This window comes from Molothrus aeneus, chromosome 22, assembly GCF_037042795.1.
Source record: "Molothrus aeneus isolate 106 chromosome 22, BPBGC_Maene_1.0, whole genome shotgun sequence".
Classification (NCBI taxonomy): domain Eukaryota; kingdom Metazoa; phylum Chordata; class Aves; order Passeriformes; family Icteridae; genus Molothrus; species Molothrus aeneus.
In genome coordinates, this window is record NC_089667.1 from 4,004,699 (window position 1) to 4,023,759 (window position 19,061).

Here is a 19,061-nt window from a genome sequence, read left to right on the forward strand (position 1 = left end):
GCTGCTCAGGTACCTCGGGCAGGGCAGGAGCTGCTCAGGTACCTCGGGCAGGGCAGGAGCTGCTCAGGTACCTCGGGAAGGTTCAGGAGCTGCCCAGGTACCTCGGGAAGGCTCAGGAGCTGCCCAGGTACCTCGGGAAGGCTCAGGAGCTGCCCAGGTACCTCGGGAAGGCTCAGGAGCTGCTCAGGTACCTCGGGGCAGGTTCAGGAGGCCTTTCAGGAGCTCAGGCTGCTGCTCATTATCTTCCCATTTCTCCCCCTCCCTGCTGCTCCAGGCCAGGCTGGCACCCCCACGAGCTGGGCAGCTCCAGCACAGCCCTGCAGCCCCTCCTCGGGGGCTCTTTTTGCCTCTCCCCTCTCCCAGAAGGGATTTTCTGGAGAAGAATCTCAGAAGGATTTTTGCCCCCAGCTGGAATCTTTAGCAGAACCAGGCTCAGCATTCTGGGCTGTGCTTAGGTCAGCTCTGAGACACCTGCAGGGGCCACATGGATGGCACAGAGCTGCAGAAACCAAATTAAAGACTTTTCTTGAGCCAGCAGGAGCAGCCCCAGCACAGCCAGAGCAGCACAGGGAACCCTCCCAGTGCCCAGTCCCCACATCTGTGGGCAGGCAGTGCCAGCCCAGCCCCTCCTTCCCTCCCTCATCCCACTTCAGCTGCAGCCAAGGCTTCGTTGGAGGCAGTGAAAGTGGCTTTTATTGACTTCCAGATCCAAAAGCACACAAAGCAAACACTTCCAGCAGCAAAACTGGAGCCCCTGGTTCACCAAACCTCCCCCCCACAGCACCCACCACCACCACTGTGCATTTGTAAGGAGCTGTATTTTATCATCAATGAATTCAGGTGATAACACTGCTGCTGCTCATCCTTCTCTTGGGCCATTAAGCAGAGTTGCTACAAACAGGGGAAAGGAAATCAAATAATGACAGAAGCACCAGGAAGATCCAAAGCTGCATCTCTCAGGGTTTGAAAAAGGAGTTTCACAGAGTGAAGCAGAGCCAGACAATCCTCACAGGCTGCTGGCTGGGGGAACAGAGCCACTTCATTTCCCTGCTCTACCCTTCCAGAGGGAATGCTTCTGTGCTCCATGTAGGTGCAAGGCAGGAATATCCAGCAGAAAAGCAGTTTCAAGATGACAAAAACAACCTCCTTGTGTTGCATAGATGCATATCCACCAGCCTTTTGGTCCTTTTTGCAGGTATCACACTGGGCACTTGATCCTTTTCCAGTCCACAGGAGCCTCACTCTTGGCTGGAGGCTGCTCCAGGCTTGGCTTTGGCTTTTTCTGCTGGGCTCCTGAGGTTCCTCAGCCACCTGCAGAGAGGGCTGGCCCTGCACTGCCTGCTGCTGGCTCTCCTGTGTGGCCCTGAGCTGCTCCTCGCCGTGCCCTGCTTGGTGTCCTCCTCTCCCATGTGCACTGCAGGCTGCAGAGGGAGGTGCCCTGTTGTCACCTCCGTGTGCCCTCCAGCTGCCTCAGCTCCTCCCTGGCTCAGAGCAGGAGTTTTTCCATCTGGATTCATGGCAGGGGGGTCATGCCCAGCCTCCTGCAGCTCGGAGCTCCTCAGCACTCCCTGGGCCACGTGTGAGGAGCACGAGGCCGTTGCCCTTTTCCTTCCTTGCCCTGTAGCAGCACCCTGGGGCTTCTCCTGCTCAGGGGGGCTCCCACTGCCCCAAAACTCTTCACCCTGGGCTGGCTGGGCCTTGGGGACACTGGGGACATCAGGGACAGCTGTTCCCTCCTCGGCTGGCAGCCTCTCAAACCTCCTGAACCTCCTGCAGTACCTCCTGTGACTGAGCTCATTCCCCATGGCCGAGACGGGCAGAGCAAATGCAAAATGCTGCTCACAATAATCCTTCTCACAAAAATCCTTCTCCAGGGAGTCCGAGGGGCTTGGGCACCAACAGAGCCTTCAGGAGCACACACAGATCCTCGTTCCAGCCTCACACCACTCCTGGGCCACCTGCAAGGGGAAAAAACCCAACAGAACCCACGCCTCAGCCTGTGCCACAGCAGAAAACGCCCCTTGGAAATGAAGAGTGGAAAGTGCTCCTCTAAAAATCAAAATTTTATTTTAATTTCTTGACCCTGTGTCAGAGCAGAAAGTGCCCCTCCAAAATCAAATTCCCATTTCATTTCAGAGCTGCAGGTTTTATTGTTTTTAAGTCAGTCTTAGCCTTTGGATGTCACTGAGAGCATTTAGGAAGTCACTCCCTCCCCAGGACTCTCAGCCCACACTGCACTTCACAGTTATTAGTTTATATTCCCAAAGTAAACACTATTTAGGGCTCCTCTTGTTTCCTAAACCATTTATTAATTCTACAAAGAAGTTCACATTTAGGCCTGGTAAGAGATGAAGGGGAACAGAAAGGAAAGAAAAATAAAAATATCTCCTTACTGAGAGGAGAGAAATACTTGGCTTTCAGCCCTTGGGTCATTATTTTACCAGTCATTAATTCACTTTTTAGAAACCACAGCTTCAAACTCAGACATTAAAAAGGGGGGAGCACATTCTGAATGCAGAGAAACATTTCCCCCAGGTTATGTTTGCAAAGGGCCCTTTTACAACTGCCAGGAACCAGATCAGCCCTTTGAGGGAAGGAGCAGGAGGAAGTTGGGTGGGAAAGGGACAGAGGGACCTGCACAGAGCCCCAGGAATTCCCTTTGGCATCTGCCATTGCTGGAAAGAGGCAGACACAAGCTCAAAACTCATCATTCAGCAGGATTTCAGTGCCCTGTTTCTGGCAGAGGAAACACAAAGCAAACTCGACTCAAACCATTGATCTGCAGCACCTTTAGTCCTGGCTCAGGGTGATAAAATTCTGCTCTTAGGCAGGGCAGCAACTGCAGCCCATTTCCCCACACCCTCAGCTCCCTCCCAGCCTGTCCCACTCCAAATCCTGGGCCAATTTTTATCCCTAAATATTTAAAATGGGGCAGAAGCACCACACAACATGATCTGATTACAGCTGGTGCTGCAGAGGGCTCAGCCAGCCCAGCACAGTGAGGGGAGCAGCAGAAAAGCAGATCTATAATTTAGGAATTACAGTTTTTAAAGTGGAGCTAATGGATCCAGAGCAGTTTTGCTGCCCTGTTTGAGCTGCTTTTATGGGTAGAATCTGTAAAAATGTGTGATTCCATGGCGGTTAGGCACTCACTTATAAGACTACATGAGCTTAATCACTTAAAACTACAGAGTTGCAAGAAAGGAAAAGCAAGAAAAATGAACCCATCCACTTCTACTGGAGAAGAAAAACCAAAATAAAATAAGAGAGATGCTCTTCGATATCAAAGCTGCAAAGAGGACAGGTAACAAATAAATGAATGGTTTGTAAGTAATTGCTGCATCAGCAGCAAGGATTTTGTGTAAATGAATACAGCCAGGAAATGCTTCATGGCATTTTGGTAGGGCAGTAAAATGCCAGGAGAGGAAAGGGAAATAATAACTTATTTTCTGTTACACATCTATTTATTTGTCATTACTGCAAAAGAAACTCAAAATATGACAAAAGACAGATTCTATTGTGCTGTCTCCAAAGAGGGCTTATTTATAGAAATATAGATATTTATCACCTGAAGATACCAGTTCATTTTTATATGTAGGAAAATAATTTCCTCTTCCTCATTTCACCATTTCATGCTGTGAATGTTTCATTTTTTGCCCCACCAGCAGAATTTAGTTCAAAGCCAAAGACACAAGACAGCATAATTACAGTTCTGCTGAAACCCTAAAGGCAGAGCTCTCCCTCACTAGAGAAGCCAAACAAAACCCTCAAAAATGAAGTCACTCCTTCCCAAAAAACCCCAAATTTGTACCATGCAGTGCCCACACTCACTTGCAAAGGAAATTTCTCCAGGAAGTTCCCAGCAGGGCTTGGGAAGGAGCACCTGGACCTTAAATAGGGCAGGGCAGCAACACTGAATTGCTTCCACCCAACCTTAATGATTTAATTAATGACTGCTCCCTTCCACAGCTGCCTGGAGGACTGGGAGCTGTTCTTGCTCTGTGTTCATGGACCATCACATAAAGGTTCACACCAGAGGGTTCTGTATATTCAGATATTATTTTCCTATTTGTCCCTGAAGTATTTACACAGAGCTGAAGGGAAATGTTGTGGCTGTCTCTCTTTGGGTATTTACACAAAATTGAAGAGAAATGTTGTGGGAAATGTTATGGGATCTCTCTTTAGGTATTTACACAGAGCTGAAGGGAAATGTTGTGGGGTCTCCCTTTAGGTATTTACACGGAGCTGAAGGGAAATGTTGTGGGTGTCTCTCTTTGGGTATTTACACAAAATTGAAAGGAAATATTGTGGGGTCTCTAGGTATTTACACAAAATGGAAGGGAAATGTTATGGGGTCTCTCTTTAAGTATTTACACAAAGCTGAAGGGAAATGTTTTGGGGTATCTCTTTGGGTATTTACACAAAATTGAAGGGAAATGCTGTGGGGTCTTTATAGGTATTTAAAGAGAGCTGAAGGGAAATGTTGTGGGGTCTCTATAGGTATTTACACAAAATTTAAGGGAAATGTTGTGGGGTCTCTCTTAAAGTATTTGCACAAAGATGAAGGGAAATGCTGTGGGGTCTCTTTGGGTATCTACACAAAATTTAAGGGAAATGTTGTGGGGTCTCTCTTTAAGTATTTACACAAAGCTGAAGGGAAACGTTGTGGGGTCTCTCTTTGAATATTTACAGCAAATTGAAGGGAAATGCTGTGGGGAATGTCTCTCTCTGCACACTGACAGCTTGGAGAGACTTCTGACAGGAAGGGGCCAAGGGGAAATGGCTCCAAACTGACAGAGAACGGTTTAGAGGGGGGATTTAGGAAAAAATCCTCCCCTGTGAGGATGGTGGGGCCCTTGCACAGAGCAGCCGCGGGTGCCCCATCCCTGGAAGTGCCCAAGGCCAGGTTGGACAGGGCTTGGAGCACCCTGGGGTAGTGGAGAGATGATTTTTGAGATCCTTTTCAAGCCAGACCACCCTGGGATGCTGTGGCTGCAGGACAGAACTGAGGGATTCCCTTGCAGCTGAGGTGCTGCAGGCACAGAACATCCTCCTGTCCTCAGGAACAGCTCTGGGCGCTTTTCATCTCCTGGGAGGTGCTGCAGGCGCTTGGCAGCAAAGGAGGCAGAGCTGGGGGAGGTTTGTGATCATCTTTTCTCTCTCTCTCTCTCTCTCAGGAATGATGTTTTGAGTGGCTTTTGTTTCAGAACTTTTTTAACTTTCACATTGTGGTTGGGTTTGATTTGTCAGATCGCTGCAGATTTTGGGATTTTTCATCTGGGCTCTTTGGATGTCGTGCAGAGAGGAGAGTGTGAGGAAGGAAACAAATTCTTGTGTTCCAGAAAGCCAGGCAGGCATCCAGCAACCAAAGCAATGCAGAATTATTTTGTTTTGAACAAGAATATTGACCTCTGGCTAAGGGAAGTGTTTGGGTTTTGATCAGCTGTTTTCAGAACTTTTTATTTGTTGTGTAAGAGTTCAGGAGAAACAGATTTACTGTGATGAGGAGGGTAATTATTTATAAAGGTGCTTCAAAAGGAAGAGAAACACTGTAGTTCCTAACAGCTCCAGCAGCTCCTAAACACCCTTGAGGTTTTACTTTCTCAAGTGTAACCAAATTTTTTTTTTTAAGGTTTCCTGCTGAATGACAGGAAATTTAATTATAAAAGTTCAAAGCGAGGATTCTTAGTGACAGCAGCTAAGATTTCCCAAACACCAAAAAATTAGATTGCACTCCAAGGCAGTTGTGTGACTGGGTGATGCTGCTTCAGCCCCATTTGCAGTGATCCACGGTGGATTTCAGCAGGGAATTTGCTGCTCATGATCTTAAGAGGGCGGTCTGGAGCCTGGGAATGCACTGGGATAGAGCCACACCACTGCATTGCTCAGAAATCCTCCCATCAGGACTTGCCTAAAAGGACAGAGAGCCAGAGGTGGAATTTGCCTTCACTCATCAGTGACAGAGTTTGGGGCGGTCAGGGATGTGCCCTGTTGGATGGTGCAGTGCTGGATTGTATTTGCTGGGCCCCCCAGATGAAGGAAGGGATTGATGAATGTGACTCCATGTTCTCAGAAGGCCAATTTATTTATTATTTTATTATACTCTATTATATTAAAGAATGCTGAACTATTCTAAAGAATACAGAAAGGATACTTACAGAAGGCTAAAAAGACAATAATGAAAAGTTGTGACTCTCTCCAGAGTCCTGACACAGCTTAGCCCCGATTGGCCAATGAATCAAAACAATTTACATTAACCAATGGAACAATCACCTGTGGGTGAACAATCTCCAAACACATCCCAGCCATGCTGGGGCCAGGCCTTGCAGGAGCTCCAGCAGGTTCTCAAGCACATGGACACCCAAACTCGTTAAAACCAGGCTGAAAATCAGGATTCTGTAATGGCTAAAGTCATTTTTTAACAGATTTGCTGTTGTATTTGTGTTGTCCCCAGACGAAGGAAGGAATGATGAATCTGACTCCATGTTCTCAGAAGGTTAATTTATTACTTTATGATACTATTTTATGTTAAAGAATACTAAACTATACTATACTAAAGAATAAAGAAAGGATACTTATAGAATGTTAAAAAGATAATAATGAAAACTCGTGACTCTCTCCAGAGTCCTGACACAGCTTGGCCCTGATTGGCCAAAGAGTCAAAACAACTCCCAGCAGAATCCACTGGAACAATCACGAGTGGGTGAACAATCTCCAAACACATTCCACATCAGCACAACACAGGAGAAGCAAATGAGATGATATTGTTTTCCTTTTTCTCTGAGGCTTTTCAGCTTCCCAGAAGCAAAATCCTGAGCAAAGGGATTTTTCTGAAAATACAAATGTGACAAAGAAGGAAGAAGGAGCTTGGGACAACACCTCCATCTTGTTCCCATCTACACCGTACTAAAAATCCCAAAACCTAAATTTCTCACCCAAGTGTCATTCTACACTACTCTCTATAATCTATTGTCACTGGGATATTTTATGAAAAATCCCTTCACCAGGATTTCTTTTCCTGGGAAGATGAGAAACCTCAGCTTCTCCATGTTTTGCTCCTCTGGAATGTGATTTGGAGAATTCTTTACCCAGCATGTGAATTGTTTTAATTTAATGACCAATCCCAGTCCAGCTTTGTCAGGACTCTCATCAGTCACGGGTTTTTATTATCATTATTTTCTGGCCTTCTGAGGTCTCCTTTCTCTAGAATAGTTTTAGTAATCAATATAATATAATAATAATACGATATATAATATAATGCCTTCTGAGAACTTGGAGTCAATTCTCATCTCTCACCTCGTCCTGGGGACCCACAACACCCCAAGAATTGGTGACCACCAACAATCTATTTCACACTTTTGTGGATTCCGGTCTATCTTGAAGTCTTGGGAACTTTCTCCATGAATGAGGGTCCCAGTCAGTGCTCCCCTAGGGGTCAGGACCCCTCAGAGCAGACACAGAAATATTCCCAGTGCCCTGGGTCCCCACAGTGCAGGAGTTCTGCTGCTCCAGGATGGGCTTTCCCTGCTCTCAGGGCAGGAACAGGAGTTTCAAAGCATTCAGGTTCTTTTCAGACCTGCTCTAAATGAGTCACATTTGGAAGTTTGGTCTTTCATCTTTTGTTTTATCTGGTCTAAGCACAGCAAGCCCAGTTGGTGCTCCAAGATCAGCAAGGAAATCACCAGGGGAGGAGCAGCTTTCATTCTGAGGCCATTGGTATCAATACTCAGCATTTTACCAAACACTTCACAAGCTGAAAAGGGCAAAACCATCAGTTCTGTCACTAGAGTCAATGCAAATATCAGAAATGAAGCAGTCTCCTCTGACAAAGGCTTTTAAAGCCATTAAAATTGCCAAAGCCAAACTTGTGTAATTTTGGGTAGGTCAGACAAGGACAGCAAACCAGGAAAAACTGAGGGTAAAGCTTAGCTTTACAAAACCTGGGCTTTACAGAACTTGGGGCACATCTGAAAACCCCAGGTGAATGTGATGACAAAAAAGCAGCAGAACTGGAATATTGTAAGAGGAATTTTAGCCGATTTCCCCCTCATTTACCAAGGAACTTTTTACATTGCAAACACTCAGATTGGTGTAGTTGAAGTCAGGGCACTGCAAAAACTCCTTCCCCAAAACTCCTGCAGCATTGCATGTGGGAGATTATTCCATGATTTTTCTGAGAAAGGAAGGAAAAAAATCACTCCTTTTCCAGGGGTCTGAATCAGGAGTCCCTGATTCAGATTGCAGCTTTGCTAATTAGATGCAAACACCAAAATTCCAGCAGAATTGAAGAGCTGCACAGCCCCACTTTCGTTCCTGTAATTTGGTGATCACCTGGCAGGTTTTGAGATGATGTCTGTGAGACTCCAGCCTGCAGAATTATTCTGCATGACTCCTCTTGGTGTGGAAATTGATCCCTGTCACCTCTTTCAGCGTGGCACCAACAGTGTCATGTAATTATGTATTTATTGTCACTCTTGATTAGCCCCACACCTTCAGTCACAGGGGGAAGGAGCTGCTGTGTAATTTTAACAGGATTCCACGAGCTCTGGGATGCTTTTATAAATCACAAGCACAAACCACAGTGGCAGTGGTTGATCAGAACATCTGAGAGAGGGGCAGAGCGATGCACAGAGGTTTTTGTAGCTCTCTGCTTCTTTCTCCATGATTTCCTCAGGCCTCTGTGCTCTCCTGGCAAGGAGGAGCTGCCAACTCAGTGATTTGTAAATCTAAATTGTATGACACAAGGACATAATCTCCAGCCTAAGAGCAGAGCTTTGCCAGAGGCAGCCAAACCCAGAACCTTTGGGATCATGAGGAGCAACCACAGAGCATCCTCTGAGTTATTTAAGGGCAAATGAGACATTTCCATGGGCAGGCTCTCAATCAGATTGGGTCATAAGGAAAAAAAATAAAATTAAGCAAGTCTGGCTTAAGCAGAGAGGTTTGGAGTGTGGCAGCCGGGTCTCTGGAGCCACAGGAAATCTTTTTTAAGAGTACACTAAACTCCTGACGCGATTAAGCACTAAAAGACAGCAAAACCAATCAGTCCCTAAATAGAAGAGTTGCTCTCAACATCCCCAGCTCCTGGTTTGCCTTTAACTCAACCATCCCCAGCTCCTGGTTTGCCTTTAATTCAACCATCCCCAGAGCTCCTGGCTTCCTTTAACTCAACCAGCCCCATCTCCTGTCTTCCTTTAACTCAAAATCCTCATCTCCTGGTGTGCCTTTAACTCAACCATCCCCAGCTCCTGGTTTGCCTTTAACCATCATTTCTTGCCTCCTGTAAGTGCTGTTAGTGAGGGTCCACACAGAACACCAGAGCTGGAAATGCTTTCCTTAGGGAGGATCTTGCTCTCCTTCACATTGGAGTTTTCCAGCTAATACAAATAATTATTTCCATTTTATTTTTTTTAATCCCCATGAGTTCCAGCAGAATAAATTGTGGTGTAAAAACCTTTTGCTTGAAAGAAACGAGGCTGTATTGTTTTCCTGATTCCCTGCAGCACCACATAATTCCTAAATTCAGTGAGAGCTGTGCCACCAGGTTTGATGGGAAAACTCCCTTCTGTTTAGCACTGTGTAATTAGAGATTGGCATTGGATATGCAGGTGCCAGAACTTTATTGATTATTTGCAGCAAAATGACCACAAGCAGCTTTTTTTGTTGTTTACAGCTCCTTCCACAGCCCTCCAGTCTGAGCTCCTTGACCTCCACCCAACCAGCACAAACCATAAAGCAAATGCCAAGTTCTGTAAAGCCAAATTCTGTAAAGCAAATGCTGTAAATGAGTCACATTTGGAAATTTAGCCTTTCATCTTTCATTTTATTGGGTCTAAGCACAGCAAGTCCAGTTGGTGTTCCAAGATCAGCAAGGAAATCACCAGGGGAGGAGCAGCTTTCATTCTGAGGCCACTGGTATCAATACTCAGCATTTTACCAAACACTTCACAAGCTGAAAAGGGTAAAAAACATCAGTTCTGGCATTGGAGTCAATGCAAATATCAGAAATGAATTATTAGAATGTTCTTAACTCAACATTTCATAGCAGCCAGTGTTAAAATGATTTAACATTTATTGATTCCAATTGCAACAGACATCACACAATGCATTTCCAATAGTGGTGACAAGCAAGTGGGGTGAGAGGACAAGTGTAATTAATAAATTAGACATCACTTAACCCTGTGCAGCCACACACAGGGAGATACCCATGAAGTGCACAGCCCCAGGCAGGGTATAAATACATCAATAAATACATAAATACACTTTCTGTACCATGGAACAGCCCCAGCGGAGGCAGGAGGGCAGCGCCACTTGCAGAGCACACAGATTTTAAGTTTAGCACCTTGGTTTTCAGTTTTTCAAAGCAGGTTCTGCCACCACCACCACCCTGATTCTGGGTCCTTTGGGGCACAAGCCCCATTTGGCAGGGTGGAGGCAGCTCTGGCTGCAGACAAACCCTCAGGGTGCTCAGTGGCTGCTGGTCCAGGTTCCACGTGCTCCTTCAGTGCTCCTCTGGCTCTCCCTCATTGCTAATTTGAATTTCCTCCTCCTCCTGCTGCTGCTGGGTTTCTGGCAGGCAGGCTGGGCTCTCCTCTGCCACCTCTTCATCTTGCCCTGCCCCACCAGCGGCTCCTTCCACACCTTCAGGAGCACCAATCTCACCTTGGCCCAGCTGGGGATCATGTGGGGCTTCAGTTTCTTGTCCCCCCTGCTCCTGTGCAGCTCCCTGCCCATCTGCCACGTCCTCTCCTGCCTCTGCAGCCCTCAGGGGCAGCTCTGGCTCCTCCAGGGGACACAAAGCAGCCGTGGTGTCACCTGCCTTCTGCAGGGACACTTCCCAAAGAGCCTTCCCAACACAGGTGTCCTCTGCAGCACCAGCACCGCCAGCCTCCTGCCCTGCACCCCTCAGCAGCTCAGATTCTGCAGCAGCCTGAGCCCGGCCAGGCTCCCCATGGTCAGCAGACGCGTGGACATCAACCTCCACCGTGGTGCGCGTGAGAGGTGTCACCCCCTGCTCCCCACAGCGGGGCTCAGGGGACAAGGAGCTGCCAGGGGGACACTGAGCAGCCTCAGCCTCGCTGCTCTCCTGGGGATTTTGGGGTCCTTGTGCCTCTCCTGTGAGTTCCTGGGGTTCCAGCAGCTCTGGGCGAGGTTTGCCTTCGGGCTGCTGGGACAGCTCAGCCCCTCGTGTGTCTCTGGCAGCCACAGGGGCTGAGGCCTCGCTGTGCTGTGCCCTTGGAGAGGAGGCTGAGTCTCCTTCCTCGTCTCCAAATTCACTTCCAGAAGCTTCCAGCACCATGGTGGCAGCAGGGGGCTCGGGGCGCCTCGCGGTCCTGCGGGTGCGCGCGGAGTGGAAATGGCTCTCCCCGGTCCACGTGGCTGCATCGCAGCACACCCGGGCAGCCCTCCTGCCCTTGGCCCTGAAAACCACCCTGGGGAACACACAGGGCCTCCTGTTCTTCCCAAAAACGCCTCCCATGGCTGCAGGGGAACACAGACTCCAAGGGCTTCACCTCTGAGGGGCTGGGGAGGAGCAGGGAGCTCTGGCTCTGGAGGAGGAAGGGGTTCACACCTGTGGAAATGGGTATTTATTAGCCCACGCTCATTAGGGTGAGTTAATCACCCAATTGCCACCCAGGGATATCAGCTGAACATGTGGAATTGCACCAGGGGACACACAGAGACCTTTTAAGCAATAACAGTCTGAAAAGAGGGGAAAAAAGAGAGAATTTGTCAGTCAAAGCAGAGCACTCTGGAAAACAGTGGCAGGTCTCAGGAGCCACTCTTCACTCCAGACAAGGAAATGTTTAGACTTCCAGTAATAGATAGGAGCAGGAGGGAAGAGAAGCAAGGCAGGCAGGAAAGAAATTACAGATAAATTTGAAATTCACAGGACAGAGCAGGGTTTATTCCTGAATAATAACATTAGGAGAGGACTGCAAGAGACATAAGCAAAGTAAAAGGTAAGATAACATCTCCCAGCACAAAACTAATTCTAGAACCAAGGTCTGCCTTAAACATTGAAATGAGCTAAACCCAACAAAATTACTTGTGCTCAAAGAGGCCCAGACTGTAAAAATCTGCATGAATTAAAGCAAGGAACCCATCCCATAAAAACCAAGCAGCAAAGGAGCTGCCAGACCCACGGAGCTCACCAGCACTACTCCACACCCCACTGAAGAGCCCTCACCTGGGAGCCATAGCCTCACCTGGGCTTAAATAGGAGGGGGGGGGTCACACTCAACCCCTTCCCCCCTTGACTCACAACCTTAGTTCCAGAAGGTTCTGAAGTTCCCTTACTCTATTTTTACTTCCCCAGGCATTTCCAAGCCCTTGGGAACAGGATGTGGTTGTGCTTCTGTGTGCAGGTGATGGGTGATGAACTTCGCTTTGATAATCGCCATTGAATGTTTAAAATAAAGTTCAAGATTTACACAGAGCAGCCATGGGAGGACAAACTGACCTCTGGTTAGAAGTGGTGATGCCAAGTGGCAGAAAAACCAGGCTGGGTTTGTGTGTAACTCACAAATGACAATACTGGCGTTGTAATCTCCCATTTTATTTGATATTGAGCAGTTAGGGGTGAAAAATTATCCCCCTTTCCCACTTGTGTGCTGTCTTCAGCTGGCTGAGTGGTGCAATTAGCAGTTTTACAGTGGCTGCAGATGATTTGAAGCATCCCAGGCACAGCTGATCAGCCTGTGCTGGCACTGACATCCCCCAGCCCTGCTCGTGTTTGCTGGCTCGGGAGGGAGCTCTAACGTGGAATTGGTCACAGGGGCAAAACACAAAAGCAAATATCCATTAAAAACAAACTAATCCCAGCCAGGAGCGTGAAGGCAGAGCCTAAATATCCACTGCACCAGTGCTGTGGAATGAAAAAAAAGATCAAAATGGATACATTCCAGGCTTCTTTTATTTACATAAACCCCTCTAAAATCTACAGTTTTGGATGCCAGATCTGGTTCAGCATCCTCAGCTTTGCCGAGCTCCTTTGGCTCCCTGAGAGCAGAGAACAAAGGAGGAGCTCTTGGCGAGGTAAATCCACGTGTGCAGCCAGGGCTGGGAGCAGAGCAGGACAATGCCCCTGCTGCCTCCTGGTGTGCTCCAGCATCTGCTCTGCCCGATAACAGCCAGGGCTCTGGGGCTTGGTGGCTCTGCAGTGTCACCGTGCCATGGCTGGGAGGGCCTCACTCTGGGTCTGGTGGGCTTTCACAGCCTTTTTTTTTTAAAAAAACCTGGTTTTAGGCTTCAGTGGAACTGAAATTCAGAGACAGGGCAGGATTTCTTTGGCTTTTGGAAACTTCTCTGAACTAATCCGTGATTTTCACATGTGACAAACACAGATGACAGTGTAGCCATGATATTTTCTGAAAAATCCCTTTGCCAGGATTTTTCCTCCTGAGAAGCTGAGAGGCCTCAGAAAAAGAAATGTGAACAATGGTTATCTGCTGCTGTGGAATGCAACAGGTGCATCTGGGATTGGGCTCATGTGGTTGTTCCTAATTAATGGCCAATCACAGCCCAGCTGGCTCAGACTCTCTGCTCAGTCACAAGATTTTATTATCATTCCATTCCTTTCAAGCCTTCTGATGAAATCCTTTCTTCTATTCTTTTAGTATCATTTTAATATATAATTTTCTTTTAATATAATATATATCATAAAATAATAAATCAGCCTTCTGAAACATGGAGTCAGATCCCCATCTCTTCCCTCGTCCTGGGACCCCTGTGAACTCCACCACAATTGGTGACCCTGAGTGACAGAAAAATCCACAGACAGCATGTGCAGAGTGTCCCACAGCAGTGGCAGAGAGCTCTGGTGCCTTTGGGGACATTGATGCTTTGCAAAACAGCACAACTGGAAGGAAATTGCATCCCCATTGTGTGGGGGAATGTCAGGCACTGCAGGTCGTTGGGATAGTTCTGAGGTTTAAAGTGTGGAATTTAAAATACAGATTTAAAGAGCTTCTTACCCTTGAATCTTGGTGAAATATGGAAACTGTGTCTGGTGTGCTTTCACAGCTTTTCAAAGCCTTTTTTTGTTTTTAATTCTTTTTAGGCTTCATTGGAACTGAAACTCAGGCAGGGCAGGATTTCTTTGACTGTTGGAAACTTCTCTGAACTAATCCATGATTTTCACATGTGACAAACACAGGTGACAGCACGCGCAGAGTGTCACCTGGCAGAGAGCTCTGGTGGCTTTGGGGACATTGATGCTTTACAGAACAGCACAACTGGGAGGGAATTGCATCCCCATTGTGTGGGGAATGTCAGGGCTGCAGCACAGGGATCTTGGCAAGTGGATTTGCAAACCCTGCAGATGTTGCAGGGATTTATTTCAGTGTTCTGTGCAATGGGGAGATGCTCAGCCATCAGCACATCACGAGGTTGTTGGGATAGTTCTGAGATTTAAAGTGTAGAATTTAAAATAAAGATTTAAAGAACTTCTTACCCTTGAATCATGGTGAAATATGGAAACATATGAAATAAATATATGAAATATTCTTGTTTTAAAAGCCCAAACTTTGACCCATTTGAAACAACCCAGAAAATCTCCTGCATGTAAGATACCACAAGAAATGGCAACATACACACACACAAGTGGAGGGAGGAAAATCCTCCTGTCAGAGCAATCACATCTCCTTCCTTTACCAGGCTTAGTCTTTGTTCCAAAAGCCTTTTCCAATCTCTGCTACTTTGATATATTTAAAAGGGCTGTTCTAAAAAAATCATACACTTCTCTTTTTTTTGACAAATAAAAGGAAATAATCACAGCTCCTCCGAAGAGCTGGGCTCAGCTGTCAGCCAGGATTGTGCTGCAGGATGGAATGCTGCACACCAGCACCATTACAGAGCCTTTCCCTGGCATCATTGCTGACAAGGAGCAGGCTGCAGGCAGCTCAGGGCATCACTCTCCGTGTTTGGGGTTTTTTACTGCAGAGTTTGAGCTGTTACCTCTTTACAGAAGTGTTCCTTCCAAATGGCAAAGCCTCTCGGTGTGTTTGGTGTGGCATCAAACCCAGGGATGATCAGCCTGGTCCAGCACAGAGCTGGCATCACAACAGGAGGACCCACAGGGCTGAAAATCTTCTCCTCAAGGAACAGGAAGGGTTTTCCACCACTGGGGATTTGCAGATTTGCTTTTCCAACTTGACCTTGAGGAGCCACAGGCCCAAGACTCTCAAGGGTTAATATGGTGTGGCGTCAAACCCAGGGATGATCTGCCCTCATTCATCACAGGGCTGAAAATCTTCTCCTGAAGGAACAGGGAGGGTTTCCCACCCCTGACCTCTGCAGCTTTGCTTTTCCAACTGGTGGAAAACATGGACTTAGTCTTGGAAACTCTGCCTGGCCCATGTCCCCAGGCTCAGGAGCCACAGGCCCAGGACTCTCAAGGGTTAATCTGATGTGGCATCAAACCCAGGGATGATCTGCCCTTATTCATCACAGAGGAGGAGGACACCACAGGGCTGAAAATCTCCTCCTCAAGGAACAGGAAGGGTTTTCCACTGCTGAGCTCTGCAGCTTTGCTTTTCCAGCTGGACCTTGGAAGCTCTGCCTGGCCCATGTCCCCAGGCCCAGGACTCTCACTGGTTAATTTGGTGTGCCATCAAACCCAGGGACGATCACCCTGGTCCAGCACAGAGCTGGCATCACAACAGGAGGACTGGTTGGCCATTTTGTGACCATTTTTGAGTTCATCTATGGTCTACCCCTGGCTGGGCTCTTGTGCTGCCCAAGGTGGATCTATTGAAGCCTCCTAATAAATCCCTACTTTATTCTGTAACTCTGTCTAGTCTCTGTTCTAGGTGAGCCTTCTCAAGGCATCAACCACAGGGCCAAAAGTCTTCTCCTGAAGGAACAGGAAGGGTTTTCCACTGCTGGAGCTCTGCAGCTTTGCTTTTCCAACTTGATCTTGGAAACCCGGCCTGGCCCCACACCAAGGAGCCACAGGCCCGGGACTTTCAGTGGTTAAAGAACATTTTCTGTAGCACAGCTCCTGCTCAGAATCCTCCTCAGCAGAATTAGATAGCCAGCTCGTGGTCACAAATGTGATTGAGGCTGATTTCCCTCAGGGTTACTTGTTCAAGCCTTTTCCCTGCCTGAATTTGGGGTTTGGGGGAGGCTGGGACAAAGAATGGCAGTGAACAGACCCAGATCCCTCCTAGACAGCAGCAGTTGGTGACTTTGGGAGAACAAACAAACAGTAAAACAATTGAGTTCAAGCAAGGGAGCTTTCAGTCAGCTTTGTGTGTGTTTGTTTAACACCTTCCCACCTTTCAGGCCCAAGCAGCCCATGGTTTAATAGCACTGCAGACACAGCCCACCTGAGCAATAATTGGGTTTATTGGCTCAGAGAAACCTTTTGAAGAACAGAAAGTGTTCCAGGCACCTCCTTTCCCCGAGTAAGTGAAGGAAGATTATTTGTTTTGCAAATTTTACACACAGGAGGCTTTGCCAGCCTAAGGGCAGGTGGAAGGACAGAAGTCAAGGTGTTAAAAAGCCCATCCTTCTCCCAAAGTGTTAAATTTAATCCCCCACATCTCTGGTCACACTCAGCTCTTCCTCCTAAGCCTTCAGCTCTGTGCAAGATATCAAAGAGGCACTGCAGAATATTTTGTCTTGCACTTTTCCCATCACCATCCCATTCCCCAAGCACTCTGTAATGCCTAACAAAAAAAAAAATCTCCAATCCACCACTCTCCCTCCCCCCACATACAGCTCTGAGCACTTTGTGTGGTCAGACCGTGCTCAAAAAGCTCCTTTAAAAGGAGTCAGTCCCCATTTCTCCTTTGAAATGTAAAGAAAAGCACTCGACAGTTTTTGCCATATTCTCTGTTCTCATTTATTCCCAGCAATTAAAACACACTCAGTCTAGGGTTTTGCCATGATCTTTAAAAGTGTATTTTATTGGTAGCACAGTGGGAGGAACATTAAAAGTCAGTAGATTGCAGTTGCATACACTGACTTCTGCATTCTGATCAAGACTACATTTTAACTTTGCATAAATTACACAGGTTACACAAACACTTCCACTACTACAAGAGATACAAAGAACAAGCCAGAATTAGGATTTAATCATCTTCCTGTGAAAATATTTTGTTCAACGTTCACAAGAAAGCAGGAAGCATCAATACAAGAGAATTATTCAGGGAGGTAGTTCAATATTTCATTATTCTGAGGTAGCAGGAGAAGTGGCTGTTGGCCTCACAGAAAACATCTCACTGCACACAAGTAGAGGAGCAGTTTTCTGTTCTGTTCCCAGACTCTTCAGACCAACCCATCACCAAACCTCACTGGGGGAATGCAGCACCAGCTCAGTGAGATCCTGGTTTGAGTCAATCAGTGAGGCACAATCTGAAAAACAGCTCCTGGGAAAAGCAAGGAACAGATCTGTGACTGAACAGCAACTCAGGAGAACATCTGAAAAGCTCTGTAAAAATTCACAGATCTGTCTGGCAGGAGTTTCTGAAGTCTGGGACACAGTCTGCAAAATCCTGAGTCCAACAGCTGGGGCTGTAAGGGGTTAACCCCTTCCTGAGGGCAGGTGCCTCACCCTTGTCCCTGCACGGATGTGACCCCTGAGGACCAAACATCTCAAGTTTCAACTTTTTCAGCCTCCATTTCCCGGCTGCTCCCAAGCACTTGAGGCAGCGATGGGGGCACGAGTGGGAGCTCAGCTTCTTGCTGTGCAGGAACAAAAGCTGCTGGATCTTCTGGAAGCTGCACTGCTGGCTGCACGATCCCATCCTGCAGCTCTGCCTCAGCTCCTGGGCTGCAGCCACCGCTCCCCTCCTGCCCCAGCTCACACAGGGCTCCGTCCTGGGGCTGCTGCAAGATCTCACCCAGCTCTGTGAGCCCTGCACAGCTCCCCACGGGCTGGGCAGGCGGCACAGGGCCCTGCATGCCCTCCTTCAGCAGCTCCAGCAGCTGGCTTGGCGCCTCCAGAGATCCCCACTGCGGGCACAGGGGCTGCCAGGACACAGCAGAGGAGGAGTAGAGCTCAGCCACCCCCTTTGCTATGACCTCTGAAGGGCTCTGCAGGGTCAGCAGGGACATGGCCTCCGCCAGGTAGCTGAGCTCAGCCCTCTGGGCACACTGGGGGCTCGGCCCAGCAGCTCCAGCCCTGTCTGTGCTCTCCACGGGCTCAGGCCCTGCCACCTGCACAGCACACAGGGACGGGTCCATGCCCACCAGAGCCCCCAGGGTGTCTGCAGGAGGTTCTGCCCCAGCTTCACTGGAGAGCTCCATGAGGCTGGGGATATTCCCCTCCTGCAGGCTTAGCCCAGCACAGGGGGCTCCCTCACTGCCAGCCTGCTCCTCCTCAGCGCCCAGCGCTCCCACAGCAGCACCAGCAGCAGGTCTCATGTCCTCTTCTGCCTCACCCGCTTGCTCCTGCTGGCTCCAACCTTCAACTTCTCCCTCATCCTCCTCATCAGCACGGGCCACAAAGAAATCCATGGGATTCCAGGCTGCCTCCCACCTGTGGGAATTTACAAAATCAGAGGGTTTTGGGAAAGCTGCAAAAGGCAGGCTTCAGAGGCAGTAGAACTGTGATTAGCACTAAGCAGTAGCCATGAGATTGGTCAGCAGAAAAGTTATTTAAACTGTAGAAAAGCAAGGACAAATAGAACAATGGCCTGTGTATTAATGCTTATCTAGAATAACTCTCTAAGCTACAGAAAAGTTTATCAAGCAAGATATTAGGAAGGTTGAAGCTTAATAATGGAGCTCTGTGCATTGTGTTTTAAGGCTCACAAGCAGGTATTGTATTCTGAATAAGCTAGCATTGTTTAACCAAAGGTAAATGTGCTTATGGTGGTTGGATAGCACTACTGTCAATGTGCTCTTGCTTTGTGTGATTGGTCAAGAAGCTTATAAAGTAAGTTGTAACATTAAATTCTTAGTCTGCTGCCTGGGATGTGAGCTGGGGGCATCTTCCCATTGTCATAACCATGGAATGAGACTGATGCTGGAAAATAAAACAGCTCAAGGCACGTTCCACAGCAGCCCCATCCCGTTTGTGACTTGTAAACAGCCCCCCGCTGGCGTCACCC

The 19,061-nt window shown here is 47.8% G+C and overlaps 1 protein-coding gene across 1 annotated transcript; it reads right to left on the bottom strand.

The window, feature by feature from the left end:
• Positions 1 to 10,501: 10,501 nt before the first annotated feature.
• Positions 10,502 to 11,479, bottom strand: LOC136565599 (myristoylated alanine-rich C-kinase substrate-like). Its single transcript, XM_066564267.1, has one exon. It carries the CDS (start codon positions 11,477 to 11,479, stop codon positions 10,502 to 10,504), a length of 978 nt encoding a protein of 325 aa, XP_066420364.1.
• Between the last annotated feature and the right edge of the window lie 7,582 nt (positions 11,480 to 19,061).

Bases quoted from the DNA above. Each gene is read 5' to 3' on its own strand.
- LOC136565599 (XM_066564267.1), bottom strand. From the start codon at position 11,479: ATGGGAGGCGTTTTTGGGAAGAACAGGAGGCCCTGTGTGTTCCCCAGG.